The sequence below is a fragment of the Eleutherodactylus coqui genome, chromosome 13 (genome assembly GCF_035609145.1).
Source record: "Eleutherodactylus coqui strain aEleCoq1 chromosome 13, aEleCoq1.hap1, whole genome shotgun sequence".
Classification (NCBI taxonomy): domain Eukaryota; kingdom Metazoa; phylum Chordata; class Amphibia; order Anura; family Eleutherodactylidae; genus Eleutherodactylus; species Eleutherodactylus coqui.
Window position 1 is genome coordinate 119,998,559 of NC_089849.1, and position 21,704 is coordinate 120,020,262.

The 21,704-nt window shown below is 43.8% G+C and overlaps 1 protein-coding gene across 4 annotated transcripts in view; it reads right to left on the reverse strand.

Annotated features, from left to right (window-relative positions):
- The window catches only part of ENDOV (endonuclease V), a 165,435-nt gene that overhangs the window by 100,588 nt on the left and 43,143 nt on the right, over positions 1-21,704 (reverse strand). For 3 of the 4 annotated variants that reach the window (XM_066587955.1, XM_066587954.1, XM_066587956.1), the window contains exon 7: positions 10,695-10,823. The exons of the other annotated variant lie outside the window; for it this stretch is intronic. In XM_066587955.1, the coding sequence (XP_066444052.1) occupies positions 10,695-10,823 (129 nt within the window). The remainder of the gene's footprint in view (positions 1-10,694; positions 10,824-21,704) is intronic. 4 annotated transcript variants of the gene reach the window in all.

Sequence of the window (21,704 nt, forward strand, 5' to 3'; positions counted from 1 at the left end):
ATGGGGAGAGGCGGAACGGGGGTGGGGCTAATTCCCGGAACTTAGCCCCGCCCCCGTTCCGCCTCCCCTCATTGCAAATAGTGCAGAGGGGCGGAGAGGAGGCAGAGAGGGGGCGGGAGCTCAGTTCCTGCTCCTGGGCTCTTCCAGCCTCCCCCCTCTGCACACGAGGACAACGTATATCGGCTCGGCGTAAAAACCGAGCCGATATACGTTCGTGGGAATGCACCCTTAAGATGTGAGAACACAGCCTCACTCATGTGAGGAGAATACAAAAGGATCCAATTAGAATAGCAATCAACTCTACAAGTCTGCATCCAGTCTTTCTGTAGCACTTTTGGCACCTTGCATTGTGTTGTATCCTTTTTCCCTGCTGCTTTTACCAAGCAGCTCCCCTGCTGAGAACAGGATCAGCTAAATGGAAGGGGGTTTGTGTAACAGAAAATCCCTTTAACACAACACCAGCAAGTGGACAATAAATTACCTGGCCCTAAATCCTAATTATATTAAGAATTACTTAAAGGAGTTCTATGGGATTAAGAAAACAGGTCTGCTTTCTTCCACAAACAGCACCACATCAATCCACAGGTTGTGCATTGCAGCTCAGCCACATTCACTTCAATACAGCTGAGCTGCAATAACAAACAGCCGGGTTTTTCTAATCTTGTACAATCCCTTTAAACCTTCTGAAATTCAGGTGGTCCAGCACCTGATAATACAGAGCTTGATAATCTAACATGTGACTGGTCTTTGAAGTAAAAGTACCAGATTTGAGATGATTGGTATCAGGTTTCTGAGCCCATGATTAGCTGAAATCTTGCTGTTCATACATATTAAGGCTAATTCTAAACTTGCCATGTGCGCCCACTGGGGTGACCCACGTCATATTGATTTTTTTTTTAAGGAATAAGGTTTTGTTTAACTGCTTTGCACTATGTCAGCTTTGTTCCTAGAAGCAGCATTTGAAGGCTGTCCACAAAAGACCTGTTCTGAGCTATGTAATATGTAAGCTCCTTAATCTGCTTCTTACTGCGGCTTTCCATCATGCTGGCCTCTTCACTCCAGTTAACCTTCTCAGGATCCACAGTAAATTCACAATAACTGAAGGGTTGGATCGAATGCTGATCCACATTAAAATGAGCACCAAATGGTGTGGATCCGCAAGAAATCAATCAGCTATGGTTGCATGCACCGCGAAGTAGGAAATCTGAGAGATGCAGCAACAGAAAATAAAGAGAGTAAAGTTTCTATTGTCATGTAAAGTGCACTTATATTTGAGGTTGGAGATCTTATGCTCCTAATCACCTGCTTTCCTTAACACAGCCTTAGGCTACTTTGACACGAGCGCATATCGGCGCTGTGATCTGATGCATTGGATTCCATGGGCGTATCTCTGAGACGTAAAAACACCCGACCAAGCCAATATAGCGGCGGGCGTTTTTGCGTTGGGCCCAAAAGATTGTCCTGGAGCTATCTTTTGGGCTGAAATATGCCAGCTGCTGCATGGGCTACTATGGGAGCCCATTCACCAAATTTTTCACACTGAACGTAGCGTATATTGGCCAGCTGTGAAAATGGCCAGCCGATATGCGCTCGTGTGAAAGAAGCCTTAGGCACAATGTCCATAGGCGGATTTGATTTGCGGAATCCGCGCGTAGCTCAACAATTCAAGCTACCCACAGGGAAGTATTGGGTTTCCGCCCTTCATTTAACATCTGTGGATTTGTTTTCATGTGATTTGCGGATGCCACACGCAGATAATAAATCGCAGCATGCTCCATTTTGCCACGGATCACGCGCGGATGTGCTCCATTCATCATGGGAAGTTACCATCTGCAAATACATTTGCGGATTCACGGCGGATTTAAAGGTTAAAATTAGGGAGGTAGGGTTGTAAATTTTTTCCACATGGATGGTCCGCAGCGCATCTATACGGGGGGAAAAAAAATGCAGCCCGCGATCTGCAAACAATAAAAAAATTAATTTAATGATGACTCGCATTGCATCCGCTGTGGAAATCAGCATGAAAAAAATCAGTGCATGCAAAAAAAAAAAAAAAAAACTGCAGCTAGCGCAGCAAAAATCGTATGAACGGGTAATTTACGTTATAAAGTTACGGTCGCCAGACGCACGTTATCACCCATTCACATGTCCGTCAGTGACTGAAAAGATGCGCTGCTGGAGAGATGAAGGGAATCTCTGATGCTTCCCTTCATCTCCCCCGGGGATTCCCTTCATCGCAGGGATGAAGGGAACCCCTGGGAAGATGAAGGGAAGCCCTGCCTGGGGCAGGTACACAGTGCTTCTGGATTGAGCAGTGTGGCAAAACTCGTTCCCCCTCAGGTTTTTTTCTAGCTCCCATAGGAGTCTATGGACACTCCTGTGCTTTGCGTACCAAAGGTAGGTCAAGACCTATATTTTCGCACAGCAGGGAATTTCAGTCGCTGATGTCCTATTTTTTTAGGTGCAATTTTTTTTTTTTGGCGCATCTAAAATTTCTTTGTCTGAACATTTCCACAGGAAAGAATTGGTTCTAATAGTTGCAATTTTTTTGTCCGTGTAAGTTAGCTGTGCAAATTTCCTCGTGTGAACAAGCCCTTATGTTGAAATGGCAGAATTCTGCCTGAGTGCAGGTCAGTGGGGGACAAGCATTTTTGGCAAAGACTTTAAAATGCGTTGTCTCTCTTTAAGTTTATCTTTTACCATTGGATGCCTGCCAGAGATCTATTCCATCTTGCACGCCTTCCTTCAGAGTAAACAGGCAGTCCTTCACAGATGAACGACTGCCTGTTTACATGGGCTGACAGTCGATCATTTTTTAAACGAGTCAAAAACTGAGTGACTGACAAGTGAGCGAATAACGTCCTGTCGCGTCCCATGTTTACGCTGGCTGTGCGGTTGTCAATCCATGTAAAAGTACTCTAAGCCAATAATTTACAGTGTCACAATTGCCTCAAGATACAAAATTTCCAACATTCAATTTCAATAGCCTAGGAAAGACTATTGTAACTGATTCAGTATGCAGTACCACGTAGAGGCTAGATCTGTGGCATGTGCACTTTGCTGGAAAAATCCAGCCAATCAGTGTAGGCCTTTCACCTGTAAAGCGCCTGTTTTACTGAAGTATATGCACTGATTGGCTGCCTATTAGTGCTTCCCTACAGTACTTTGTGGTACTGCATACCCAGCATTGGCAAGACCAACTGCTCCTTTGGACACCTGGGGAGAGCGGCTCTTGTTATTTTCTGGTATGCTGTGTGTTCTGCACAGGACCGTGAAGAAGCTCCTGTCCACACCATAGCGCTGAAAAATAAGTGGCGCAGTACAAATAAAGATTATTATTATAAAGTGATTTACATCTTCCAGCAGCTATTTCTAGCTTAGGCATATACGGACTTGCTTTATCTGTATCTGTTATCTGCTTGATTTTCTTTAATCATAATGATATCCAGGGTAATCCATGGAACAACATTTGAGATCAACAACCAATGAGGGGAGATGAAAATACTCACCCCCATTCTTCACAATGTCCAGTGGCGATGTGGTCCTTCCAGGACCTTACGTTGTCTTCTGCGCATGCACGTGCCGGACAGTTCCCGGTCACATGATCGCTGTTATTCAATTGGATAACAGCGATCATGTAAAGTAAAAAAATAATGCCATGTGTAATAAATGTGCCATAAACATCAGTGTGATCTCAATACATGCTGATATTGCATAAGTGACCAGCATTTATTAATTTAAATTAAAAAACGTTTCAAAAGTTTAAGTTTCATCTGATCCGTGAGGGGGGGATGAAATTACGTACCTAAGGCTAGCAGATTTATCTGCGGACTTGACCCCGGCTTCTACGCACGCATCTCCAAAATGGTGGACGTATGCGCCATAGCCACATGCTGCCCGGGTAATTTTAAATCTCCCTGCTCCTGGCTACCAAATGAAGCAGAGAGCCTGGAGAATTCACGGGGGGAGGGTTGGAGTATGCGATCCCTAGTCACGTGATTGCCACTATCCAATTAATAACGGCGATTATGTAAAAGGAAAAAAAGTTGAAATTTCACCTCCCGTCTGTTGCGTCCTAAGAACGTGCAACCTCAATAACATAAATCAAAGGCACAACAGTGCAAAAGGAAACAAAAACTAAAGGGGAAAGCTCTCCCTATCGTCCCCTAACCCGGGAGGGGACCCTGCCTACTCGGCAGAGCGACCGCGCTGATAAGTGCGAGCCTGCCCTCGAACCTGGGCCACTAACCAGTCCCTAACTGGGAGCCCTAGCGCAAAACAAAACCAAACCAAACAGCAAAGAACTTAGCTTATCCAGTAGAGCTTCCACCACACTGTGTTGCTCCGTCGCCGTCCAACATAGAACTGCAGTGAATCATTGACCAGCACTGGAGTAACAGTTAGCACAGCTTAAATAGGAGCAGAGCTACTTAGCACCAGGTGCTGACTGACATTAATCTTGCAACCTCCACACCTCTCAGCTCCAGGAGAGGTAGGAATGCTGCTAAACCCTGGTCTGGCCTGAAGGCAAGGTGTGAACCTCAGAACGGCTGCAACAGTACCTCCCCTTCTATGAGGGGCCCCAGGACACTTAAGATCAGGACGACCAGGGTTTGATCTGTGAAATTTTTTAACTCAACGGGAGTCCAAAATGTGACTTATTACCAACTGCTCCTCCCCATCCGCTAGCACAGGAGCCGGGGGTGAAGGGTCATTCCCAGGATCGATGAATCTTTTGAGCAGAGATTTGTGGAAAACATTGTTAATTTTCATCGCACTGGGAATTTCTAACCGAAAAGCAACCGCATTACTCTTCTCAGTTATTTTAAATGGACCTATAAATCGCGAGCCAAGTTTAGCGGACGGTTGTTTGGGTTTTATAACTCTGGTAGACAACCAAACCAAGTCTCCGACATGGAATTCCGCCTCCTCTGAGCGGTGACTGTTAGCAACTCGCTTTCTCCGCCGAACTGCTCGCCGTAACTCTCTCTGGACCTCGGCAATAATAGGCCCAGAAGAATCTGGCTGCCCCAGTGCCGGAGCCGTAGCAACACACTTCTTCAATTTCTGAACCCTCTCAGGATCCATCTTAAAACCCTCTTGGGTATAATCTTTGAGCGTCAGTCTCCCAGGAGGGGATATGCGGCTCCTGGGGAACTCGTAGTCAGGGAGGAGTTTAATTGCACAATCCCTCTGTCGGAGCGGTGGCAATTTGTCTGCCCCCTCTGGGGAATACACATCAGAGAGGTCAGCGATGACGTCCGGCAGCTCTTCTGCCTGAATAGAAGCTAGATCGACAGAAATGCAACCAGACAAACACCTAGGGCTCTATTTAACAATGTCCCCCTTCTCCCAGTCTACTACCAGGTTGTGTAGACGTAGCCAAGGCAGCCCCAAGACTACTTGCGAAGGGAGGGATTCTATGACATATAATGTTATAATCTCCATGTGGAACAGCCCAATTTTTAAACTGACGTTAGGCACACAAAACCTCAGACTTCTCTGCAATAGTGGAGCAGCATCAATGGCAGATACTGGGATGGGAGACTCCAGAGCCTTCATCTCTAAGCCTAAACGTCTGACCATCTCCCGATGTATTAAATTAATACTAGCTCCACAATCCAGAAGGACTCTTATGGGGTTGTCCACACTATCAGACAGGATCTCTGCAGGAAGCACCAGTCTGGAGGGTGATATCCAGGCAATTTGATGGCCTAGAGGGGCCCCCTCAGTAATCTCCCGGTCATCAAGTCCTGGCTGGCAATTATGACGGGGACAACACTGAGCTATGCGACCAATGCGGTTACAGGAAAAGCAACGACCTTTACACTGTACTTTGTTCCCATTCCTAGCCCTGGCAGCCAGAGAACCCAACTGCATGGGCTCCTCCACATCCGCTGATAAGGAGCCAGAATCTATGTAGAGTTCCTGATGTCTCTCCCTGATCCGTCTCCCAGCTTTGATAGCCAGAGACATGGCCTCATCAAGACTGCGGGGTACTGGATAACCTACCAGTACATTCTTGATTTTATTGGATAGACCCCAATGGAACTGGCTCTTTAAAGCAGGGTCATTCCACTGGGTTTCTGCTGCCCAACGTCGAAACCCAGCACAATAATCTTCGACAGAGAAGTCTTCCTGTTGTAAACGTCTGATATTCCCTTCAGCCACCGCTATCTTGTCTGGGTCGTCATAGATTAGACCCAATGCAGCAAAAAAGTCATCCACCGAGTCCAAGGCCTCAGACGTTGGGGGTGATGAAAAAGCCCATTCCTGCGGCGCCCCCTGCAGTCTGGACATGACAATGCCCACCTTCTGGGCGTCGTCCCCTGAAGACACTGGATGCAGTCTAAAGTAGAGCTTACAGGCATCCCGAAAGGATCCGAATTTCTGCCTATCACCAGAAAACCGGTCGGGTAGCTTAATTTTTGGTTCCTTGCTGGGAACCTGCAGCGCAGTGTGTCGCTGTTTTATCTCAGCGAGCTCAGCGGCCAGCGTGCCAAGCTGGTGCGACAAAACCTCAAGGGGATTCATCGTAACAGCACAGAATCTCCCTGAGTAGGTAAGGGCTGGTCAATCTGTTGCGTCCTAAGAACGTGCAACCTCAATAACATAAATCAAAGGCACAACAGTGCAAAAGGAAACAAAAACTAAAAGGGGAAAGCTCTCCCTATCGTCCCCTAACCCGGGAGGGGACCCTGCCTACTCGGCAGACCGACCGCGCTGATAAGTGCGAGCCTGCCCTCGAACCTGGGCCACTAACCAGTCCCTAACTGGGAGCCCTAGCGCAAAACAAAACAAAACCAAACAGCAAAGAACTTAGCTTATCCAGTAGAGCTTCCACCACACTGTGTTGCTCCGTCGCCGTCCAACATAGAACTGCAGTGAATCATTGACCAGCACTGGAGTAACAGTTAGCACTGCTTAAATAGGAGCAGAGCTACTTAGCACCAGGTGCTGACTGACATTAATCTTGCAACCTCCACACCTCTCAGCTCCAGGAGAGGTAGGAATGCTGCTAAACCCTGGTCTGGCCTGAAGGCAAGGTGTGAACCTCAGAACGGCTGCAACACCGTCACGGATCGGATTCATGAGGTGAGGTGAAATCATTTATGTAAGGCCTTTGGCAATGTCCCCCAGCAGGATCTTTATCTGTGGATCTTTCGACAACTTTGGCGAATGCCAAAATGGGGGCAGAAGGTGGGGAGGCCCTGGGAAATTTAAAATCTCCTTGCTCCTGGCTATTAAAGGTAACAGAGAGCCTGGAGCAGTAAGCAAGGGTCGCGGTAAACGGCCCCGGTATTGTGACTGCCATTAATGGATAATGGTGATCACGTAAAAGTTTAAAAACAGAAGTGTAATGCTCCTTCGGTTTGGGCCCTGTTGTGCATACAGACATAATATTAGGGCTACAACAGGTGTGTCTCTGAACATGGGACAAACAGAGGTATCCATTTTGCATTGAAAATCTTCATTCAATAAAATACTGTTTTTAAAATGACATAATTGCCAAAAAAATTAAAATCATTATTTTTTTCTTCTGCTTTGCTTAGATTCATTCAAAAACTGTGGGGTCAAAATACGCAGTACAACCCTAGATGAATTTGTTAAGGGGTCTAGTTTTCAAAATGGGGTCATTTGTTCTCTATCGTTTTAGCCACTCAAGGGCTCTACAGGTGGGCAATGGGGCCTAAACACCTTCAAGCAAAATTTCTGTTCTAAAAGCTACTGCTTGCTCCTTTCGGTTTGGGCTCTGTTGTACATACAGGCATAAGATTAGGGCCACAATGGGTAAATTTCTGAACACAGGACAAACAGGGGCATCCATTTTCAGGTGTAAATCCTCATTTTCATGTACACTATAGAAAAAATATGTCTTTAAAGTGACATATTTGTTCTCCTATAAATTGCATTAACTCCTGAAAAAAAACTGTGGGGTCAAAATACTTATGATACCCCTTCAGTGAATATATAAAGGGGTGTAGTTTTTAAAATGGGGTCCTTTGTGGGGTATCTATCATTCTGACACCTACGAACCTTTGCAATCTAGGCTTTGTATAGGAAAACAATGTGTTCCTCAAAATGTTGATAAGTAATGTTAAAATAAAAAAAACCCACTAAAGTTTTTCAAATGTGCCTCCAGAATTAAAGGGGTTCTGTCAGTAAAATAAAGAAAATGTATACTCACCTGCATCCTGTCCTGCATCCCTGTAGAGTTATACCTGTAAAAAGAATAGAGTGGGGGAAAAAAAAAAATCACCTAATCCCTTTGTTGTTCTCCCTCCGCTGTTTACCTGCTGCGTGCAGGGTCAGCTCCAGCGCGCTTCCGCCCTTCGGGCCGCGTCTAACCTCTGCCGTCCACAAAGAATTAACGGCGAATGCGCATTCGTTGTTGACTCTCCGAGAGGTTAGATGCGGCCAAGCCAATCAATGATTGATGCGTCACTTGTGACGTGCAGACCAGTGGTATGGTCGGAGCAGGGGCGGAAGCTGGCACTTTGCCAGCTTCTGCCCGGCGATCGGACAGCGGCCGGAGAGAAAGAGGAGCAGCAGCCTCCTGGTGACCAGCCCCGTATGGCACAAAGGAGTATGTTTTTTTTCTGACAGAACCCCTTTAAGTAAAGAGATAGAAATATTTATCTGATCAAAAATTTGTAAAGTATGTTTGCACATATTTGTGATATTTTTTCACATTTTCAAGTGTAATTTTTTTTTTCAATTGTGTCACTTTTAATAAATATACACAAACTAGCTGATATACCCGGCTTCGCCCGAGTTAATTTGGTACTGGTGTTTATCTGGTGTTCACACGGAAAATCTTATGAAGTCGTGGTTACTTTAGAGATACAGGGAAAAACATATGTTCACCATTTTGCATGGTTCTTTGCTTTACCCAGGAAACACGACGGGGAGGTAACCATGCGACGTTTCCTTTATATAAAATGACATCAGGAAGTGAGAGAATTAGATTTTGTACGTAAAATGTGGACGCTAATTCTTTTGCGCTTAGAATTGCACAATCGAGTTGGAACCCATTAACTTTTCCTATTTATGACCTAATCAATGCCCGTTCCAAATTTCATGTTTCTATGACACCAAGAAGTGTGAGAATTAGATTCCGTACGTAAAATTTGGACGCTAGTTCTTTTGCGCTAGAATTGAATAATCGAGTTGGGACCCATTAACTTTTCCCATTTATGACATATTCAATGCTTGTGCCAAATTTCACATTTCTATGACACTGGAAAGTGAGAAAATTACATTCCGTATGTAAAATTTGGACGCTAATTCTTTTGCGCATAGAATTGAATAATCGAATTGGGACCCATTAACTTTTCCTATTTATGACATATTCAATGCTTGTGCCAAATTTCACGTTTCTATGACACTGGAAAGTGAGAAAATTACATTCCGTAATGTAAAATTTGGACGCTAATTCTTTTGCGCATAGAATTGAATAATCGAGTTGGGACCCATTAGCTTTTCCTATTTATGACATAATCAGTGCTCCTGCCAAATTTCGAGTTTCTATGACACCGGGAAGTGAGAGAATTAGATTCTGTACGTAAAATTTGGACGCTAATTCTTTTGCGCATAGAATTGAATAATCAAGTTGGGACCTATTAACTTTTCCTATTTATGACATTCAATGCGTGTGCCAAATTTTAAGTTTCTATGACATTGGGAAGTGAGAGATTTAGATTATGTACGTAAAATTTGGACGCTAATTCTTTTGCCCTAGAATTGAATAATCGAGTTCGGACCCAATTACTTTTCCTATTTTGGAGATAATCTATGCTTGTTCTAAAATTCCTGTTTCTACGACATCTACGGAAGTTGGAGAACTTTTGGCGAGTCAGTGAGGGCTTTCGTCTTTATATATATTGATTCTATTGATCTATTTTTACTGCCTAAATGAAGTACAATATGTGCAAAAAAATCAAGTGAGAATCACCTGGATATGCAAAACCTTTACGCTGTTATTCTATGTTAAAGGGGTTGTCTCGCGAAAGCAAGTGGGGTTATGCACTTCTGTATGGCCATATACATGCACTTTGTAATATACATCGTGCATTAATTATGAGCCATACAGAAGTTATTCACTTACCTTCCCTGCGCTGGCGTCCCCGTCTCCATGGCTCCGTCTAACTTCAGCGTCTAATCGCCCGATTAGACGCGCTTGCGCAGAAGGGTCTTCTGCCTTCGGGTGTGTTCGGCAGCAGCGGCGTTCTGGCCCCGCCCCCTTCTACGCGTCATCGCGTAGCTCCGCCCATCACGTGTGCCGATTCCAGCCTCCTGATTGGCTGGAATCGGCACACGTGACGGGGCGGGGCTACGCGATGACGCTTAGAAGGGGGCGGAGCCAGAACGCCGCTTGTGCCAGACCCGAAGGCAGAAGACCCTTCTGCGCAAGCGCGTCTAATCGGGCGATTAGACGCTGAAGTTAGACGGAGCCATGGAGACGGGGACGCCAGCGCAGGGAAGGTAAGTGAATAACTTCTGTATGGCTCATATTTAATGCACGATGTATATTACAAAGTGCATTAATATGGCCATACAGAAGTGCTTAACCCCACTTGCTTTCGCGAGACAACCCCTTTAAAGTGACATGTTAGATTTTCAAAATTGGCTCAGTCACTAAGTCACAAACAGACTTCATCACTAATGGGTTAAATGGTTGACATTTAGTTTACCTGTCTAGTAGGTTCAGGCACCCGATACTTGCAGCAGGAGTGGACAAGTGTTATAGCAGTCTCCAGTCTTATTTTGTGGCCTACTGAGATGTAGATGGGTTTCAAGCTTTTTTGGCAGCTCTTCAAGGCCTGGAAGAAGCACAAGGTCTGATATTATAGCAGCACAGAGACAAAGGTGCAGAAAGCCACATGGGCCACTTGACAAGGGATTCACAGCCCAATAATTGGTACTTATCTACCCTGTAGAAATGCTGGAAAACAGGTGGTTTCTGTCCTTTTTATACATTAAGTTGTTTAATGATTTAAGTAAATTAGTAATATAAATCCTAATTACATTGTACACAATGTTCCAGTTCAGCAGGATAATCAATGGAGATTTTCTCCATTTATATGTATAGTAGACCAGGCTACTTCCCGGTGGGCAGCCTTGCCTGACGCGTCAGTGTGCCAACTAACTTTAAATCCTGGCCCCTACAATGTGCAGTTGCACAATAGTGGCTTGGTTTTGGTACTGTATTCAAGTTATTACATTGGTCCTGGTGCTGCATTTATGTAATTAACTTTGATCTAGTATTAAGGATTACAATAATATACATTTAATAATAATCTTTATATAGTGCCAACATATTTCACAGTGCTTTACACATTAGAAGAAACATTCAGAATAGGTCATAACATACAGTAATAAACAATTGAGCATCTTGAACAAAAGGGGTGAGGGCCCTGCTTGCAAAAGCATACAGCCTATAAGGAAGTATACACATAGGGTAATATGCATATGTACAGAAATAAATAAAGCTGTGTGAGTGGATCACCAGCCGTATTGGGTGTGTGCAGTGAAAATAAGGGGGTCAGGTTTCCAAGGAAAAGTGTAAAAACAGGGTAGATGAAGGAATTTAGATTAGGGAATATGGGCTGTCCTAGTGGCACTTTATTCAGACCAACAGTTCTTAATTTTAAAAAAACGTTGTTCTTAACCCCTTAACGACCAGCCCATAGTGTTTTTACGTCCTCACGAAGTGGGCTTTATTCTCTGAGGACGTAAAAACATGTGTCCTGCAGAGAATAAAGCCCCTCGGACTGTGGACGTGACAGCTCCATGCTATGGGTGTTCGCAGCTAGCTGACAGCATGGAGCTGTCATCCTGGGCTGTTCGGACCCTCCCCCCGGCATTGCGATCGGCGCTATGCAATGGATAGCGCCGATCGCAAAAAAGTAAATAAAATTGCAATAAAAGTTAAAGATTCAGCTGCTCCGATGGATCGGATCCATCGGAGCAGCTGAATTTACTCACCGAGGTCCGCGGCACGGCTCCCCGCTGTCCCGATGCTTCGGGCCCCGTAGCCGTCCTTCTGCGCATGCGCGCCAGGCGGCATTACGTCAGCCGCATGCGCAGAAGGCCCGGGGGCGCGGGAAATTTAAAATCTCCTGGCTCCCGGCTCCTGTAGGTATCCGGGAGGCAGGAGATGTCAGCGGGGACCGCGGTGAGCAATCCCCGGTACCGCGATCGTCGTTATCCAATGGATAACGGCGATCGCGGAAAAGTGAAAAAAAGTGTAAAAAAAGTAAAGTTTCACCTCCCCTCATGGATCGGATCCATGAGGGGAGGTGAAAATACTCACCTCAGGTCTGCCGATGTCCCCTGGCCGGTGTCGGGACCCCCCACTGGCTTCTGCGATGTGCCGATGTGGCGCGCATGCGCAGAAGCCGGCGAGCCCGGCAAATTCAAAATCTCCCTGCACCCGGCTGTCACAGTTAGCCGAGTGCAGGGAGATATAACTGGGGACCGCTGTATGCGGTTTCCAGTCATATGATCACCGTTATCCATCAGATAACGGTGATCATATAAAGTTAAAAAGTAAAAAAAAAAAAAAAAAAAAGTTAACTTAAAAAAAGTTTAAAAAGTTAAAGTTTCATCTCCCCTTACGGATCGTATCCGTAAGGGGGCAAATAAGTTGCCGTAAGATAAATATGTTTCACCGTGGGGAACCACAAGGATAATAAAACTTAACTTTTATTATTAGTGCAAATAAAAGATCAAATAATAATAATATTTTTTGTGCGTGTGCGTGTTACTGTGATAGAGTTTCCTATGCTAATACAACAAGGGAGAAATACGATTCGTTGTTTTTTAGTGACTCCTGGAGCCTATGTCATCTTACACACAAGGGTGTTATATAAAAAGATGCATTTATAGTTGGAATACGCAAAATAGCTAGGGCACGGTTTCTTATTTCTTCTCTTATGATGGAATAATAGTATGATTCATGTAGAGAGAAATAGAATCTTAGTTCATTAGATACGGAACATGCTCATAGGTATGCGTTATCCCGGATCATGTATGCGTTATCTTGCCTAGACTTATTACTCCTCTCTCATAGTTGAATAATGATTTATTAATTGAGAGAGTCGAGTGAGATATTTATTGGTTATAGGCCGGACACGTCAATTAATGCGTACTGTATCAATTAATACACGCATTATTTTCCCTTGGGGTAAGGATACCATAGAACATAATACACCTCTTTGTTCTCATAGGGTGTATTGATAGGTTGAAATAGGGTGTCACTATATTTGGTAGTATACAATTGGCAGATTACCGTCAATTTCACTCGTAGGTGTAGAAGTGATATTAACTACCAAAATATAGAAAAGACATTAAGGTGACAGATGTTTTTTAAAGTTTAGTTAGTCTGCCACGAATGGTTTATAACTGATAGACTCCCATCTGATATTATAATAAAGGGGGGGTCTTATCTATAAACAACCATTAATAAAAGAGGTCATTCGATCCAATCAAGAGAGTAATACAGCTCTCTCATCTATGACGGAGCTCCCTCTGGCTAAATTGATCTCATAAAGACCAGATAAAGTTACTATCAGTTTCTGTCTTATGAATCAATGAGTGCATTAAATGTTATAATGCCTCAAAAGCTGTTCCTCCTCAGTGAGCAGTTTGGTTAAAAGCCAAAACTGATGCCAATCACATAAGGAGGTAGCTGTAAATCAATGAGTACATTCAATGTTCTAATGCACTCAAAAGCTATTCCTTCTAAGTGAACTATTCAGCTGTAAGCTGAAGTTAACACTGATCACATTAGGAAATAGCTTTAAGAAGTCCATCAACGCGTTTCTGCTGCTATATAATCATTAGCAGCGTCATCAGGATGAATACTGGCATGAGGACAGAGTCAGAGAACTATGCAGCACAGTGGCTGTCAGATAAATGAGCATAGATGGTCAGTGGACCTGATGTGATGGCTTATATCGCAGAAACCACGCCTCCCTTGCTTGAATGTACTCATTAATTTACAGCTACCTCCTTATGTGATTGGCATCAGTTTTGGCTTTTAACCAAACTGCTCGGCCTTTTTTCCCACCTAAATGAAGTACAACATGTGGCAAAAAAACAATGTCAGAATCGCTTGGATATGCAAAACCTTTCTGGTGTTTTTCCATGCTAAAGTAACACGTGTCAGATTTGCAAAATTTGGCCTGGTCATTAAGGTGCAAACAGGCTTGGTCACTAAGGGGTTAATACTATTTGCATGGCGATTTCTCATTTTACGTATGAAATCTAATTCTCTCACTTCCTGATGTCATTTTATATAAAGGAAACGTCGCATGGTTACCTCCCTGTGATGTTTCCTGGGTAACGCAGAGAACTATGCAAAATGGTGAACATATGTTTTTCCAGTATCTCTAAAGTAACCACGGCTTCAGAAGATTTTCCGTGTGAACACCAGATAGACACCAGTACCAAATTAACTCGGGCGAAGCCGGGTATATCAGCTAGTCTATAAAGACGAAAGCCCTCACTGACTCACTGACTGACTCACTCACTCACTCGCCAAAAGTTCTCCAACTTCCCGATGTCGTAGAAACATGAATTTTGGCACAAGCATAGATTATCTCCAAAATAGGAAAAGTAATTGGGTCCAAACTCGATTATTCAATTCTAGCGCAAAAGAATTTGCGTCGAAATTTAACGTACATAAGCTAGTGCATATATAAGAGATCTGAGTACATAGGAGAACCCAAACAAAACATCTTTATGTCTTGTTACAATTGGGTACGTGATAGACCCACCTTTAAGTACATAGTTGTAATAAACACTGTTTATTTAACACTTATCAATATTGTGGACAGATATGCAGATTTGTATGCCTCGGAATCTCTATGCTTGTTTATAATGTACTTTATTTCCACTGTGGAAATTAAAAAATATTTGTAAAAGATTAGAGAATGTCAGAGGCCTCCCTAAAAAGATGTGTTTTTAGGACTTACTTAAAGCTGTGGGCTCTTGGAATTAACCTGATTGTCTGGGGTAGCGCATTCCAGAGAACTGGTGCAACTCAGGTAAAATGTTGGTGGTGATAGTAGGAGGTCTGGATTAAAAGAGGAATTTAGTCTAGGGTCATCAGCAAAGAGGACAGTACGGATAGAATGGTAGACAGAGATAAAGAAAGAGATACATGGTGGCGCAGAAATGTAGAGGACTTTATAGATGACAGCGATGACTTATAATTGTATTCTACATTTGATGGGCAACCAGTGTAGTCACTGGTACAGAGTGGAGGCATCAATGTAATGACTGGCACAGGGTGGAGGCATCAATGTAGCGGCTTGACGAAAAGATGAGCCTAGCTGCTGCATTCAGGATACATTAGAGAGATGGGAGAGAGAGGGAAAAAATGATCAATAGCAAATTAAAATAATCATGCCAAGAGAGGATAAACTCGACAAGAATAGTGATTAAATAGCAGATTCAGGAGGTGTTTTAAGGTGCACGTGACTTCAGCGAGCAAGTGGCTGAATATGGGATGTGAGGGGCAGGTCAGAATCAAATATGATCCCAAGACAGCGGGCATGCTGCCGAGGACATATGGTGATATCACAGACTAAGATGGAGTTACAGGTTTAGGTCGGTTGGTAGATGGCGGAAACACCAGAAGTTGAGCTACTGAGAGATTCAGTTTTAGACAGAGAGACGATGGAGTGTTAGAAACAATGCAAAGACAATCACTGGCCTTTCAATTCAGCCGTCAGAAGATAGTTTGACACTTTAGTAAGAGTGGTTTCTGTAGACTATTGTTCTGTCCCACATAAACCGAAGCTACATAACATTCCATTCTAGGTGTTTTAGTGGTTACAGCACCATCTAGCTGTGTTACAAATGTATTACAACTTGTTTTTCTATTATAAAGAGTGATGTATTATGGGTAGTTTGCAAGGCATTGTGGGAAGAAGGAACTTTCAGTCAGAACTTCCAGCTAGACACAGACTTATCCTTGCTCTCTCCTCTTCAAAATCCACCATCTTTGTAAAAGCATATCTGGTAAGGAAACTACCCTTGTTTCAGAGATAGTATGTTATGCAAAGCTGTTTAGTGGTCAGTTGTATTGTTACTCAGGGAGTTATAACTGTTTAGTTAGCCATGCAGCACTATGTGTAGCAGCCATTCTGCCATGCACCTCCATGTTAATGTTATGTAATGTTTCCTATGCATTATACTTATGCATCATACTTATGCAAACTATCTGTATTCTTATAGTTTTACCAATCAATCAATCCACGCATTATCACAAGCCTCAGTCGCATTGAATGCACGCTTGTATGCTACGATCTGTTAACCAATAAACCTGTCAGATTAAGAAGAACAGTTTGTTTATTTGGAAGACAGAAATGGTTAAGCTGAATGTCGGACTGCACACTGCGTGAACGTGTAAGAAGACAGAACAACTATAAAGGGTCAAGAACAGAGTTATCCGAGAGATTGCTTATTAGGCTACAGTAGACCAGACATTCCAGGAATTTGAAGAGGAAGGGGAGATTTGAGAAGCACAAGACGAGCCAAGAGACTGCTTCTTTAGTTATGGAGATATCCCAACATGTTTAAAGGAGGAGGGAAAAATACCAGAAGGAGGAGGCAGGTTGAATATTGTTGTGAGATTACCGACAACAGTTGGGCAGAGACAATTGAGGAGGTGAGAGGGAATAGGGTCACTAATGCAGATAGTAGGGCGAGAAGAAAGTAGCCAGGAGACTACTTTTGTTGGGTCAAATGCTGAAAACTGGAGGAGGTGCAGGAGAGAAGAGGATTAAAGCTGATTGGGGACAGAGAAATTATTTTGGTATTGAATGTTGAATTTTCTCTTTGAAATTAGCCGCCAGATCTTCAGCACTGAAATCCGTCATAGGGGGCTGTATTTTAGGGCTGAGGAGGGAGTGAGGAGTGCCCAAATGCCCAAGAGTCTTTGTTGGTTTTTAGATAGTGAGGAGGTGAAGTAGGCTTGTTTGGCATGATGAAGGGCAAAGTTGTATCGTGGAAGACGTCATGGACAGCAATGACTGTAAGTAGTCTGAACATTTCTGGGTATAAACAGTCTGTAAAATGGGATAAGTAGCAGTGTTCTTAGAGAGATGAGAATACTTGACAGTAAACAGCACAGGACAGAGGAGTTTGCAAGGCCAGAAATGACAAAGACAGAATAAAACCAAGTCAAGTAAGAGTATGGCAACTGTTCTATTTGATTATTTTCTGCAGCAAGCGACATTGCAGGCACCTCATGCTTTTTTTAATTTTTAGCCAATTATGACTATCAGGAGAAGATACCTGCATATCTGATACTGATCTTCTGTGCAGGTTGGTGAGCCCTGAGTAGAAAAAGTCTGACAACTCCAGATCTAATATAGGATTTAAAGTAAATTAAACTTTGTCACAGTATGCATTGTGCACCAGTATTTTACTGCAATATAGCGGGGGAAGCTATATTGTTTGTGGGCTGGTGAGTTTTGCCTACCAGGTCTGCTTTTCAATCCTAGTCCTGACCTGACGTATACAGAACGTAAGAGATATGTCAGGGGAAAATGTAGAAAAAAAGCCTAATACACTAATATCCCTGTATAGGAATCCCCCCAGAGAGAGGGGGGTGGAGCAATAGGGAATCTCTTACATATGTTCCCAAATATGGAGAAATAGGGAGCGGGGCTAGGAGGCTTTCCCAGGTCTTCCCTGAGAGCAGGGACGGGGCTACATGGCGTTATCATACCGATCCCTCTCTATCCAAGTGAGGAGGCGTGGCTAGAGCCCTGCTCCCTATCGCTCCAAATACAGGGAGATATGTAAGAGATCCTCTGTTGCTCCACCCCCCTCTCTCTGGGGGATCTGCTGCCGGCAGGCGATATCACAGGTTTTCTGTGCTCTGCGAGGCTTGATCATCACAAATGAGAACAAAACAATTGAAAATCATTGGTTTCATAATCATGCATCTTTACTCACTCTTGCATCGTAGGAAAGACCATCAACAGTGGGTAAGAGCCCTAAGCATTAGTTGACATTTTTTTTTTTTCAGACTTAAAGATCGTTTAAAGTCAAAGGTTTCTCCATTAACCCCTTGAGTGGCGGGTTTCCTACCACCCTGTCGTGCCCACCAGGGCAGGTTTTTTAAAATGGTCTAATCATTGAATTTCAACAAACTTTGCAGTTGCGTCTCAAGAGCCATAACTTTTTCATTTTTCCATTGACATGACCATATAAGGGCTTGTTTTTTGCGGGACAAGTTGTGATTTTTTTAAACAGGGGGGAGGAAAAAAAGAAATGGGGAAAAAAGAAAAAAAGGGGCCATGTCATTAAGGGTTTAAATAATGTATTAACTTCCTTCTCTGGGTCATTACGACACATGTGTGATTTGTATTTTTGATTTTTTACAAAGTAAAGGGAGACAAGTGTTTTTATAATTTGTTTTTATAATTTTTTCTTTTTTTTTTTTAATTTTTATTAAAATTTTTTTTTGTCCCTTTAGGGGACTTCCACAGGGACCCATCAGGACCCCCTTATCACAATCCGGGGGTCCGATGGTGACAGCCCTTTACATGCTGCAGTGACAGCCCTTTACATGCTGCAGTCACATAGACTGCAGCATGTAAAGGGTTAACACAGCAGAGATCGGAAGTTTTCTCTGATCTCTGCTGTAAGAGCAGGTACCTAGCTGTCCTCTCACAGCCAAGCACCAAGCTCTCCCTACCACAGAGACCATCGGCTTGCTTCTGACAAGCCGATGGGCTCTATGGCAACCTGTAAACAAAGCAGGAGATTGCGGCATATCGGCAATATCTTCTGCTGGTTTTTCAAAGCCCTTGCACTGCTCTGTGTGGGTCTGTGCAGGCAGAGCACACTGCCACAGCTTGTGGCATTGTGCTCTGCAGCTCTCATAGTGATACATAGCCCGGAAATCTTCCGGGCTATGCCGCTATGAGCAGTGGAGCTCGTCCCGGAAAATTTCCGGGCGTGTCACTCAAGGGGTTAATGGGCATTACAGCAGAAGCCTGCCTGTCAGTAAACAGCTGAGCCATAGCTCTTCCCAACAAGGAACTCCCATGCAACTGTAGACTAGGTCCACGTGTTTTTAAGGCAGCCTAGCCTAAAGTCCCTTACTGGCCACCGTACAAATACATATGACTGACCACTAAGGTATTAAAGAGCTGCTTTAAGTAATTAACCCTTTCACGCTCAATACGTCTGCCGGGAATTGCTGAAGTATTAATCCTGCATAAGCCTTAACCAAAGCTGCCTTGCAGCTCTGTGCAGCCCCCCCTCAATGTAAATTTACAGTATTTTTCTGACTAATCCTTCTTTTGACTGTATGCGCATTTGCATGAGTGCTGCATTTTTTCGGAACGAACATTGCTTTTTTGTTTCAAAATATTTTATTGAGATTTTGTAATAAAAACATAAAAAGCTGTTTTAATGTGTTCACTGCGCAGGGGGCATAGAAAATAGAAATACCTCCAAAGAGGAATAAAAAGAAAACAGATAAATGAATAACTAAGATTCCACACACTCGGTTGAGTTCTATGAAGCTAGTCATCAAACCCTGAATCCTCCCCTTTCCCTCCCCTCTCATCTCCCCACGTGAAGTATGTGTTATGTGAAGTCCTTGTCGACCCTCTCCTCTCTCGCTCCTGCACCCCCAAACAGAGTCCCCTTCAACGCTGTTGCTTCGTCATATAGTCCGATCTGCCTCTCACCTCCTACCAGGGCACCAGAGGTAGCGACGGACCGACGCCTTACGAGCTAAGAGGCCTGGAGATGCCCGGTATGTCTACATGATCGGCCCAAGGCTTCCAAGTCTTGAGGAACAGTTCCATGCGGTCTCCCTTCATGGCCGACAATTTTTCATATAACATCGTTCTCGATACTCTTGCTATGATAGGGTCTAAAGAGAGAGTGGGTGACAACCACTGAGAAGCAATATAAATTTTAGTTGCCATGCAAATATGCTGTGAAAGCTTATATTGCTGGTAATGCATCACTTTTATTTCCCCATATAAATTGGAAAATAGACTTCTACATTTCTTGCATGTCTTTTGTAGAATTATTTATAGGGAGACATCTAAATAGATATAAGAGACGGGCAGAGTGGTCATCTTGACTGAGTTAATAAGACCTATCCATGAGAGGGAGGGCTGGCTCCATTTTTTCAATTCTGCTTTTAGAGAGGAGAATAAAGGGGGGTAGTTCCATTTATATAGTAAATCTATATAGGGAGAGTTTATAATATAGGTAAGCAATATAATGTGGACAGGCGTTGAGGCCGAAGTTTAATTCTATAAGCTTCTGCGAGTGTGGAGGGATGTTGTGGAAAAGGGCCTCCGTTTTGGCCATGTTAACTACCAAACCTGAGACTTCTGCAAATGCATCTAGGGTAGATATTAGATTCGGTAAAGAGGTAAGAGGTTTAGATAAGGTGAGGGGAATATCGTCCGCAAAGAGACTAGTTTTATATTCTTTGTCCCCTACTACAACTCCTGAGATGTTCAGGTTTTTTCTAATGGGCAAGAGGTTCCATCACCAATGCAAAAAGGGCTGGGGATAGAGGGCATCCTTGTCATGTTTCTCTTTGAACAGATATTTTATTGGCTACAGACGAGGGGATTTTTAGTTCCACTGAGAGGGTTGAGTAGAGGGAACGCAGCCCTGTGATGAAACTTTCCTGGACGCCTACCTTCTCTAGAACTGCAAAAAGATAGTCCCACGAGAGGCTGTCAAAGGCCTTTTCAATATTCAGGGCCACGGTTATTAGCGGGGCTGTGTAGATTTCTGAGACATGGATAAGGTGGAGGACTTTTCTAATGTTTGATGCCTGTCGGGAGGGACAGTGTGGATCAGTGTGGGAAGGAAGGAGTTTAGATGGTTAGCTAGAATACTGGTCAGGATCTTGTAGTCTAGGTTTAGGAGTGAAATTGGTCTGTATTTTTTGGGTGAGGTGTGGGCCATATTTGGTTTAGAAATTACAGTTATATGGGCTTTCAAAAACTCTTCAGGGACTGTCTTTCCTGTTAGGATGTCCTTAGAAACCTGTTAAGGGGAGGGAGAGGGAAGCAGTGATTTTTTTTATAATAAAGGGCCGTCAAACCATCGGGACCCGAAGCTTTACCCGGGTTTAGGAGCTTAAAGGTCTCCTCCACCTCATCCACTGTGATGTGTTGGCCAAGACACTTGCTCTGGGGGACCGTGAGCTGTGGGGGGCTAATGTTCTTCAGGAATTCCTGAGGAGCAGAAGAGGATTTCTGAGGTTTATATTTATATAAGTTGTTATAGAAGTCAAAAAGGTATGGGCTATTTTTAGAGATGAGCGAACATGCTCGTCCGAGCTTGATGCTTGCTCGAGTATTAGGGTACTCAAGATGCTCGTTACTTGAGACGAGCACCACGCGTTACTCGAGTCGATTCCATTTCCTTCCCTGCATGTTTTGCACCATTTTCTGGCCAATAGACATGCAGGGAAGGCATTACGACTTACTCCACTGACGTTCCAGCCCTATCCCATCCCCCTGCAGTAAGTGGCTGGTGAGATCAAGTGACCGCTGAGTATTTAAACCGGTCCCACCCGCGGCTCGCCTCACACACACGCTGGCAGAGATTAGGGAGAGTGCTGTTTCTGCTATAGGGAGAGTGTTAGGCTACTGTTTGCGTCTTCAAGAACCCCAACGGTCCTTCTAAGGGCC